Source organism: Polypterus senegalus, chromosome 1, assembly GCF_016835505.1.
Source record: "Polypterus senegalus isolate Bchr_013 chromosome 1, ASM1683550v1, whole genome shotgun sequence".
Taxonomy (NCBI): Eukaryota; Metazoa; Chordata; class Cladistia; order Polypteriformes; family Polypteridae; genus Polypterus; species Polypterus senegalus.
In genome coordinates this window covers 294,295,037-294,307,475 of record NC_053154.1, presented here as the reverse complement: position 1 = coordinate 294,307,475, position 12,439 = coordinate 294,295,037, and the positions used below count along the sequence as shown (strand labels likewise).

Here is a 12,439-nt window from a genome sequence, read left to right as displayed (position 1 = left end):
CTATCATGGCCACCTCGGGAATACAATACAATAGTACTATAGTAATGTAAGAGAAGATTTTTTCACATATGAGGTTTGCTCAGAGTCCAGGAGACCTCGGCCAACAAGCTGCCTCCCCCCAATTGGCCATTCCACAGCTGAGTCAGTGCTGGGCCAGCCAATCCAATAAAAGGACCCCTCTACCTGACGATTTCTGTGATCCTCCATCAGAAATGACTTTTCCTTAGGCAGGCCGACAACTTGACAGTAGGGCAGTGGCACCAACTGCCACATTTGAGTACCGAGAAGAGAAACAGAATAGGTGAAGGTTAGTAACAAATTATATCTATCATGTTACTTATTTTTAGTGCTAATGACTAACAATAGAGATATAGTTTGTACAGTTAATCAGCAGCTCTAGTCAGGATATGCTAAAACTGAAGTATTGAGTCTTCAGCCGGGATTTGAAAGCTGAGACTGAAGGGGCATCTCTTATAGTAGCAGGCAGACCATTCCACAGCTACGGGACCCTGAAACTAAAAGCTTGACCTCCCACTATTGTTTTATTAATCCTAGATATAACAACAACAACAACATTTATTTATATAGCACATTTTCATACAAACAGTTGCTCAAAGTGCTTTACATAATAAAGAATCTATACTAATAAAAGGCAAAGCCCTCACTCACTCACTCACTCATCACTAATTCTCCAACTTCCCGTGTAGGTAGAAGGCTGAAATTTGGCAGGCTCATTCCTTACAGCTTCCTTACAAAAGTCGGGCAGGTTTCATTTCGAAATTCTACGCGTAATGGTCAGAACTGGAAGGTATTTTTCTGCATAAACTGTAATGGAGTTGAGCTGGAAAGCCGTGGGGGGCAGAGTTTCGTGTGACATCATCACGCCTCCCACGTAATCACGTGAACTGACTGTCAACGCACTACGTAGAAAACCAGGAAGAGCTCAAAAATGTGCTGAAGAAAACATGCATTATATAATTGAGAAGGCAGCGAAACAATAAGAAGCGAGCGAGTGACATATACTACCATATTCATGAGTGCTGCTACTTCGTAAAGAAAGCAAGATGTAAACCTAAACTTTAAATTAAGTTCATAGACAGGCTGCCACTGGCGTTTCTCATGCCCACGGGTAATGCGGGATACAAGTTTAATGAGAGGACGCAGGATATAAACGAGAGTTTTGATCACTTTGTAACTAAGTTAAAATTGTAGGTGAAGGGGTGTGCTTATGCAAATTCCGAGAGACTGTGTTTGTGGGGGATTGACAGTTAAGGCGGGGTGGGGGAGTCACGTCATCATCTCCCCTCCCATTTACCTCATTTCGCTCTGAGCTGAGCTCCGCGGCTAACGCCGTCTTCCGAAGCAACTTCATCACACTGCCACCAAATACTCACAGAAAAATCCACAAGTTAATACACACGCTGTCTCTAGAGTTTCTCCACACTCAATGTATTCCTCGCATCCCCTTTATACCCTCTGATCTTCCATTTCAATTCAGATGCCTCCAATTTCCAGTAAGGCTCAGCTGCGCGATGACAAGTAATAAGTTTCAGGGACAGACCCTACAAAACGATGCCATTGATTTCAGGCAAGATTGCTTTTCTCCTGGATAACTATACTTGCATTCTCAAAAGTGAGCTCGCACAGCTTCGTCATATTACAACCGGAGTGCAGCCAGAAACTTTTAAGTGCCGGGTCTTAGATAACATTAAATTAAGCCGTAGACATTGCAACATCACACAAGATAGCAGCTCACGAGAACTTACTGAACGCAGTACGAGTGATCACTTCCATACATCAAACCTGTTCAAAAAACGCATTACACAATTGACAAGGTGATGGCTTTATATGGCGTTTGTTTATAAAGCAGCGAAGAGGCTGTGTGAAGGCAGCTACACAAAAAAAGCAGAGCGCCACACTCTGAATGTATTGCTGGCATCACCGTTATACCCTCTGATCTCCCATTTCAATTGAAATGCCTCAAATTTCCAGTAAGGCTCTGCTTCGCGATGACAATTAATAAGTCTCTGGGACACACCCTACAAAAGGTTACCATTGATTTGAGGCAACATTGCTTTCCTCCTGGACAAAACTATACGTTGCATTCTCAAAAGTTTTATATATATATACATATATATATATATATACACCGATCTACATACTGTCAAATAAACGACCCACACACCATAGCGCAACATGAGAGGCTTCGCCTTTAGCGCTGAAGTCTGAGGTTCGATTCGAGAGAGTGGGTGCAGTGAGTGTGTACTGCCTGATGAGCCCAGAATTAGGGCGAAGCAAGTGCCGCGTACTGTTTGCATTATTTGATAGTAAAACTATTTCAATATATATAGGCCTATATCAGCGCTTAACGATTCATTTTACCCTCGCAGTATGAAAAAATTTGAGGTTAACGCAGAAAACCAGATCACCAATTTAAGCTTTAGGAATCATAGATACTTTATTCTACATCAATAATTGTTTTGGTAAAGCCATACTCGGTGTAATCCTCCTTCCATGTTATAATATTTCCGCGACTAGCCAAGATTAAATGAACGGTAAAAAATTAACTGGGAAGCGAGGGTGACTCAGGCAGGCAGGCGACAGCTCAATAGCTCGAATTTGGATATAAGTAGGTTCTATTTAGTCGCCAGAAATATCTTTGGTAGGAATGGAAGTTGGATTTAGTCTTTCAATTTCTATGGTGAAGAAAAATGTATGCAATGATGATTAAATTTAACTTTCATTCCTACTAAACATATTTCTGTCGACCAAATAAAAATTACTTATATTTCAAATTTAAATAGAACTTGAACAAATACGATAGTTCATAATACCCACGCAGCACTAAGTGCACGTAAGATTAGGAGTCATCCGTTTTAACAAGCAGCGTATTGCACTGATACGAAATAGCCTGCCCATTTAATTATTTAGGAATGGATAGATAAATTAAGGATTTTGTACAAATAATGTTTTAAATTTTTCTTCCTCAATGGATTCTGGCACCCCCAGCAACAGCTCCTCACACCCCAAAGGAGATATGTGTGTGTACATTGTGGAAGACTGCCGGCTTCCCAGGCCGGTCCGCACCCCCAGGCCGACAGGAGGAGCTCTCCTGACACCAGGATCGTGCCCCGAGGTCCAGCAGGGCCTTATGGACTTTGTAGTGTTTATACACAGCCCTGCTGGATACCTTGGGGACCACCAGGAGTCGCTGTGGGAGGACTTGTGGGATCTGTTGTGCCCTATGACCCGGGAGTACGTCACAGTCACGTGACGGGAAGGAATGGCGTGCTCCCGGGGTGAAGTAAAAGACTGATTGCCCTGACCCGGAAGGAATAGGGAACTGTGGACTGCTGGGACAGGAACACCTCCGGGTCAGGGGCTATAAAAGGACGGTGCCTCAGTCCAGACACTGAGCTGTGCTGGGTGGGAGAGGAGCAAAGTGTCTGGGCGAGGAGGAGAGGTTATTGTGTGTTTATTATTAGTGGAAACAGATTTGTGAGGAGTGTGGGAGGTGCTTGGTGCACTGCGAAAAATAATAAAAAGGTCGTGGACTATTACCTGGTGTCAGGAGTCGTACCTGAGGGTTCAAGGGTGCACTACTGCCCCCTACTGCCACAACATATATATATATATATATATATATATAGATATAGATATAGATATAGATATATATATATATATAGATAGATATAGATAATATAGATATATAGATAGATAGATATAGAAAGATAGATATAGGTGTATGTAAATGTGTGTCTGTATATACAGTAATCCCTCCTCGATCACGGGGGTTGCGTTCCAGACCCCCCCACGATAGGTGAAAATCCACGAAGTAGAAACCATATGTTTGTATGGTTATTTTTATATATTTTAAGCCCTTATAAACTCTCCCACCCTGTTAACATTATTAGAGCCCTCTAGACATGAAATAACCTTTAGTCAAAAGTTTAAACTGTGCTCCATGACAAGACAGAGATGACAGTTCTTTCTCACAATTAAAAGAATGCAAACATATCTTCTCTTCAAACGAGCGCCGTCAGGAGCAGAGAATGTCAGAGAGATAGAGAGAGCGTGACAGAAAAACAAACAATCAAAAAATCAATACGTGCTGTTGGGCTTTTAAGTACGAGAACCGCGATAAAGCAGCCGCAAAGAAGGGAGCAATGTGAAGATAGTCTTTCAGCATTTTTTAGAGTAGCCTCCGTATCTTCTAAACAAACAGCCTCTGTGCAAACAGCCCCTCTGCTCACACCCCCTCCGTCAGGAGCAGAGAACGTCATAGAGAGAGCGAGATTAAAGCAAACAATCAAAAAATCAATACGTGCTTTTGGGCCACCGCGATAAAGCGGCATTTCTTAGAGGAGCGTCCATATCCTCTGTGCAAACAGCCCCTCTGCTCACACCCCCTCCGTCATGCGCAGAGAATGTCAGAGAAAGACCGAGAAAAGCAAACAATCCGCTCGGGGAAGCACATCGTATATCATTGAGGAGTTTTAGTTAATATGTAATACATGCTCTGATTGGGTAGCTTCTAAGCCATTAGCCAATAGCGTCCCTTGTATGAAATCAATTGGGCAAACAAACTGAGGAAGCATTTACTTTTAAATTAAAAGACCCAATGTCCACAGAAATCCGCGAACCAACGAAAAATCCGTGATATATATTTAGATATGCTTACATTTAAAATCCGCGATGGAGTGAAGCGCGAAAGTCAAGCGATATAGCGAGGATTACTGTATGTAGATATGTATGTATATATATATATATATATATATATATATATATATATATATATATATATATATATATATATATATGCCAGCAACACTCATGACAATGACAAAACAATTACATTGTCAATCATGTTACGTTATTATTAAAATGTTTCCTTTTCTTTTTCATTACTTCTTTAACACACTACTTCTCCGCTGCGAAGCGCGGGTATTCTGCTAGTAGTAAAATAAAAGACACAATAAGAAAACAAAATAAATCAACATTAATTAACATCGAATAAGAGTAAGGTTCAATGGCCAGGGGGGACAGAAAAAACAAAAAAACTCCAAACGGCTGGAGAAAAAATAAAATCTGTAGGGATTCCAGACCATGAGACCGCCCAGTCCCCTCTGGGCATTCTACCTAACATAAATGAAACAGTCCTCTGTGGATTTAGGGTTCTCACGGAAGGACTTGATGAAGATGGTCACGTAGAATTCTGCCTTTTAATCCATCCATGCAATGTTGGATCCATCCATCATTGTTGGATAAGCAGACTGCCATCTTGAAATCTTAATGTGTGCTATGGTTTGTAAGTAATGATAAGCTCAGATAAGTAACTTTGACCTTGGCCATCTAAGGCGTCTTATGTTAAAAGGAGAATTTTGAAATCTGAAAGGTGTACGAGGCATTCTGAGAGCCGCCTTAACAGACTGAAAGTATAAAAGCAAACAAAAGGCGAGCAAAGGCACCTTGAAACGATAGAGTTTGAGAAGCGAGCTTTATGGGAATGCATTTGAGAGAGGTTCAGACACAGGAGGATACCAAGGAAAGGCACGGAAGGTACATGTAGGGAAAGAGGTAGTAAATATTTTTAAACTTATTCAATTACCTATCTTTGACATGTATAATAATCCTTTTTAAATATATAACATTGTACTTCATCCATCCATTTCCAAACCAACGTATCCTAGAGAAGCTGGAATCTAACCTACCAAACATCAGGAACAAGGTAGGAAAAATACCAGTACAGGATGCCAGTCCATCAAAGGGTGAACACACTCACACACATATACTGAGGCAATTTAGCAATAGCAATCTACCTAACCTGCATGTTTTTGGACTGTGGGAGGAAGCCCATGTGGACATGAGGAGAAAGTATTTAATAATTTGTTAGAGATTTGTAAGGAATCCGTATGCTATTACGTATACATATACATTACTTATGCAGTATATACTTATACATTTAGACCAAAAGCAGGAAAACTTCTTCATGTTGTTGTGTTTGGGGATGGTTTACTAAGGTCAACTCCAGAAGTTTAGGCTTCATTAAACAGTTCATAATTATTTGCTGGTGTACACGTATCACATGGAACAAGATTAAAAAACAGATTGCATGATGGAATGTCAATGTATGTTTAGTAGATAAAGAATTTATTGCCAAAGTCTTTTGAAAAAAACACCCATCAACCCCTAATTAGGAGGTGTTTTAGCTGTAAAAATATTTATGAACAATTGTTCAATAAACTGAATCATGCTGCCATAACCTTCATAGGCTAGGTTTGAAAAAAAACATGCGACACAAGGAATGGGGGCTGCAATTCTGACATGTTAAGTGATAACAATTCAGATTGACATGCTTTAAAGTAGCAGGTAAATCAAGCTGACATAGGCTATTCCATAGTGTCTTAATTACTCAGCATACAGGCTGTTAAAAATAATCATATTTTCTGTTTTGGTAACCAAAAATTGATGCCTGTTTACCTTTCCTGGAAAACACTTTTAAAAGCCAGTGTTGTGCCCTATCACTGTGAAATTATTTTTTTTCAAGTTCGAATCCCATGAATGCGAGAAGAGACTCTACTCCTCGAGCAAGGCCCTTAACCTACAATTGCTCCGTCCTGGGTATGATGTGAATCTGTATCCAGTCCTGCAAGCAGGTCCTCCAACTTGCAGGGAAAATCTGGGGGTTGGTGGCAGGATTGGCACTCCAGCCACTGTAAAACACCTCACACTTTTCAGTGTGGTGCTGAGGTGTTACCCGTTGCACGGCAGCAAATAGATCTGAACTCGAGTGGTCCGCTGTGTCGTGGGTGTGGCAACGTGCTGTAAACAGCACATGCTCCCAACATCCTCCTCTAAATACTCAGGCAAGAAGAAGAGCATGATGCTATCTTGAATTTTAGAGGAATGTAACTTCCATTAGTTATGCATTAGCAACTTAGGGCCATTCCTAGCAATGAAGACACACAGAATGGCCCATGGACAACAAAATGATTGTATGTAACAGTGAAATAACAATAATAATTAAAAATGCAACAACTTGAAATAGTCAGGATTAAATACTAAAATGTGTCATCTATAATAAATAAATAAATAAAAATATCATCCATTCTATTGACAATTCACCAATCAAAACACAGTACTAGAGCACACCTTCTAGTGGGTAAAAATGACAGTACATTTCATGTTATGCATGCTGTCACTGAAACAAATATAGAAGGAGAAAAATTAAATAAATACATAAAGAAATAAGCAACAAAAACATGATTCATGACACATTTAATTATATGTGCTCAGACATAATTTATTTATTTACATTTCACATTTCATTTATTTATTTAATGTATTGATGTATTTCATTTTGTCTGAAATATTCCTCCGTAGTCTGTTTCAAAACAATCACAACACATTGAGTCTAAATAGACTTTATTACTGCTATTTAGCCTTTCTCATTTACAGTTTTATAAACGGACAGAGAGACTGACAGGTAATTCTTTACTGGTTAGTAGTGATAAATTCTGCTTCAGGAGCAACATAGAACATATTGTAAGTACATTACATTAATGTAAGTGGTGAGTTATCAGTGTATATGACTTTCGCCTTTACATCCTACCTTCAGTCGATCAGCTCCATTTCAAAGAACACAGGAAAAATGCAAGTCAATCGTAACTTTTAAACAGTTGTACTGGACAGAATTATTGCTGAGAATATATTGGCTTCATCATTGAGGAGTATTCTGGATAATAAAAATGTTGCCAGATTAAGTAAATAATAAGATTAATAAAAATATATGTTTCTTGTATATTCTTTATTTGTACCTGTGTGTCCATAATACAATATTGGTTTCAATAAGATATTTGAAAAGAAGAAGTTAGTGATTCTAGAAATATTCTGTGCTAACAGAAAACAAAAATAATAACAACAAGAATTAATGTGACACTAAATTCAATAATATTTTTCATTGTGTTCTAATTTAGAAATTGGTTGGAGCAAAAATGGTGACCCACTAGAAGTTGAATTTGAGGCACGAGTTAGCTGATCGTCTGTTGATTTGAATTTCAGTGTTGTTAGGCAAACTGGTAAAGGAAAAAGAGAAATAATTAAGGATTTTGAATCTTTAAAAAAATCATATAAAAGTACAGTGGAACCTCAGTTCACGACCATAATTCGTTCCAAAACTCTGGTCGTAAACCAATTTGGTCGTGAACCAAAGCAATTTCCACCATAGGATTATATGTAAATACAATTAATCTGTTCCATACTGTATGAACTGTATGTAAATATATATTTTTCTTAGTTTTTAAGAACAAATATAGTCAACTAGCCATGTGTGCCAAACTATGTTGAGCATGTTAAAGTTGTCTGTGAAGGGCTCCATGTTTAAACGTGGCTGCCAGTCGTGAACTGGGCCGTTCATCGCACAGCATTATGATTATTTATAAGGGAAACAAAATTACAAAAGAAAACCCTTGGACATTGATTCGATAGGAACGGCCTACTTGGAATTACTGTCCGAATCGTAATTATGTGGTGGTGTAGGAGCATTTCTCCTTCTGTCCGTTCACAGTCCGTCTCGTTTCCATGGCGCTGTCGTTTCCTCTCATGATGTCTTCTCAACCTTTCTCCAATCTCGCAGGTTGCTTTGTGGCAATCCAAAGAGTAAGGCATTATACATGGAGCAATGGTTATAAAAGGGAGACACATAGGTATCCAGGCTCTTTAAAGCATAAATAGGGATCACTTCACCGACATGTGAGCAAACCACAGTACAACTGTGAGACGCGTAGCACTCGCCGGCTACAACGTAACAATAATAATTTCTGAAACGTGCTGTTATGTTGTCATTCATTTTACCCACTGTCTTTCTTTCATTCATATGTTGTGTAGGCACATACCTTTTATCTTCGGCAATCTCATTCTCTAACCAGGCCTCAGGAGCTATCCAGCGTAACACTGTCCACCACCCCTTTCGTTATTCCGGCACATTGTTGACATCCGTGAGTAACAACAACGTACTAAACTGGAAGGTGGACTACGCATGCGTGGAATTTTTTTTTTTTTTAATTTTATTACAATCCATACAAAGCAATCAAGTTTTTGCAAAAATAAAAATTGAGTTGGAATTCGCGGACAAACCTAAATGAAGATCTCTTTAGTTAGTTTAAAGCAAAACAATTTGTTTAGTTTAAATGTCTGTGTTTTGAGGTGTGACTGGTGTACTACAGTCTTCAGTAGTATAAGCCTAGAGGAGATTTTTAATGCAATGCCTATGTTTTAGCTGTATCTCTACTGCCATCTAGTGCTTCTTCTTCTAATTCATTTGCGGACAAACAAAGATCAAGATCCAAATGAAGATTATATATAGTGATTAGACCATAGAATGCACACCACTCCTCCTCAGGCTGTGTCCTCTTCCTCCCGACTGGCCTTTGAGTGGTGGTGACCGGCTCCCTTTATAGGGCACCAAGAAGGACTCCAGGTGCCCAACGAGCTTCTTCCAGCCACACTTCTTGGTGTGTGGCAGATGTGTGGCCAAATAGGGCCCTGAAAATGTCCATACACCCCCTGGTGGTGGTCACGCTCCCATGCTCATGACCCGTGGCCCATGCTTAAAACCAAGGAGGCTGCCCTCTGTCGGCCCATGGAGAAACTGTCCTGAAAATACTCTCTCCCCCGGTCCTTCCATACTCTGGGTGTCCCTGCCGGCTAAGGGCTCCAGCTGTCTACCACAATATATAAAATATAAGATTTTTTTGTAAACATAAAAGGCCAATTTGCAGCAGTGTCCAATATTCCTGTCGTAATTGGTGCAATTTATTAAACTCATATTGCAATAAGAGAGAATGAAGCTGCATTTGTTAACCACAAGCAGTGGCATTCCTTTAATACACAATTCATCTGCAACTTTAGTGGTGCCACACATCACTTTAGAACTGCTGTTGTGGTGTTATCATGTCACTTTATGGGGGGAAGGTTCATCAACTGTGTTTCTTTGCCTAGTGGCACTCGATGCTTCATGGGGTACAGCTTCCTAATCTGATCTTTGATCGTGTGCCATTTCCTTGAGATCCTTGATGCTTCAGAGGACTCCCACACACACACTCCCCCGTCCTGCTCTGTAAGAATAAAACCATTTTGAATCTCTACATGAAGATTAGGGGCACAAAAGTGGTGAAGTCAATCCAATTTAATAACTTATAGGATATGCCAATTGTAACATATACATAGTGGGACAGAGACATAAAATGCTTTACTGTATGTCAATATGATAGATAGATAGATAGATAGATAGATAGATAGATAGATAGATAGATAGATAGATAATACAAATAATTAAAAGAAAATACAAAACACTTTACTGCTCCAGGCTATGATCATTCATAAATGAATTTATACTCAGCTAGAAAAATTAAATAGCAAATTTATTGACTTATCATTTGAAAGTTGCTCACCTAAAACAAAACTGCTATTGTCATTGTTGCAACAATAGAAAAAAATGATTAAACGTTATAAAATGAGAAGAGCTGATTCCGAATTACACTTGTTACTGTTCAAAATTGTATTACAAAGGTTTGATTTTGTATATCAGAATCTATGAAGTATTCACACCGCACAAGTGGTGTTAACACACAAATGAAGCTTTGTTTGCTTAAAAATAATGGGGAATAAGAAGCATAAAAATTAATGTATACTGTACATTTATTGAGCATTTCTCCATAATGCTGCCAGTTGAGGCTTCACCACCACACAATTTTATAATTGGATTAAGCAGGTTTGCAAATGGATAGCTGAGTATTGCAATACAATAACATAAGGCTTTCGTTAATGTTATTAAAGACTGAAAATACAATTTTGTATTAGCATTACAATCAAACATTACACATATTATAATGAATATATGTGGAAATAATTGTTAGTATAACTGTGAAACAACACAAGTGAAGTCTAGTAGAATGCTACAAATATTGGAAGAATAATATCATGAATCATGTTACCATACTGTTAAGATATGTTTTATTTTGTAATATTTTCATAATTATTTTTTTTTATTACAGATGTCCAGTATATTACTTGTCGAATTCATGACTGCACTGAACTTAACAGAAACCAGCCTTTCCCAGGATACATTGATTCAAATTCCCTAGTTGTACAAGATGATTATGTCTTTTTACAGGTATGACATTTTACATTTAAAATGTGAAGTAAGGGAAATTATTAAAGAACATCTTAAAAGTAATAACTGCTGCTCTAAAATGTCATATGACTGGATTATATACTGCATCAAAAATGTATAAAATGTTTGGGCTCAATGACGCATTCTGCTCTTTACCTTTATTTGGCAAAATGTTCAAGTTGCCTGATTTAAAACTGTCTTAGCTAAGTATTTCAATCCACATAGGACGGTGCCGTGGCTGTTCCTGCTAATGCTTTATGGCCCTGGCTTTGGCTGACTTTTTTTTTTCCTTTATGTTACCTTACATTTCTGAAAAGTCCCTGTTTCCTTCGTCAGCCAGCCTGCTGAGGTCAGTTTGCAATAACCTTTAATGTTACCCTATTGCATTATGCTTTATAAGTATTAGATGTCTTATATTAATTTAGACATTGAATCTTTAGTTAGATAAACATGCTAACAAATTAAAATAATTATCTCTACACATAACTCAAGGTCATGCTGTATTCAAAAATGTTTTATTTACACTTTAGATGTAAAAAATTAAAATAAATGACCAAAGGGGTTATAAAAATCAAAGACCTCAATGCAGAGGAGGTGGTCTTTGGGTCCTACTAAATCTCTTGCTACAAACATCAATCAGATAGATAGATAGATAGATAGATAGATAGATAGATAGATAGATAGATAGATAGATAGATAGATAGATAGATAGATAGATACTTTATTAATCCCAAGGGGAAATTCACATACTCCAGCAGCAGTATACTGATACAAAAGACAATATTAAATTAAAGAGTAATAAAAATGCATGTAAAAACAGACAATAACTTTGAGTAATGTTAGCATTTACTCCCCCGGGTGGAATTGAAGAGTCGCATAGTGTGGGGGAGGAACGATCTCCTCAGTCTGTCAGCAGAGCAAGACTGTGACAGAAGTCTGTCACTGAAGCTGCTCCTCTGCCTGGAGATGACACTGTTTAGTGGATGCAGTGGATTCTTCATGATTGACAGGAGTTTGCTTCAAGCCCGTCACTCTACCACAGATGTTAAACTGTCCAGCTTTATTCCTACAATAGAGCCTGCCTTCTTAACAAGTTTGTCCAGGCGTGAGATGTCCTTCTTCTTAATGTTGCCTCCCCAGCACACCACCATGTAGAAGAGGGCACTCACCACAACCATTTGGTAGAACATCTGCAGCATCTTATTGCAGAAGTTGAGGGACGCCAAACTTCTAAGGAAGTATAGTCGGCTCTGACCTTTCTTACAC

At 38.6% G+C, this 12,439-nt stretch overlaps 1 protein-coding gene across 1 annotated transcript in view; it reads left to right on the top strand.

Moving 5' to 3' along the window:
• sorcs3 (sortilin related VPS10 domain containing receptor 3) overlaps positions 1 to 12,439 on the top strand; it is a 1,218,933-nt gene that overhangs the window by 906,370 nt on the left and 300,124 nt on the right. The window contains exon 7 of the mRNA XM_039776558.1: positions 11,055 to 11,173. Within this exon, the coding sequence (XP_039632492.1) occupies positions 11,055 to 11,173 (119 nt within the window). The remainder of the gene's footprint in view (positions 1 to 11,054; positions 11,174 to 12,439) is intronic.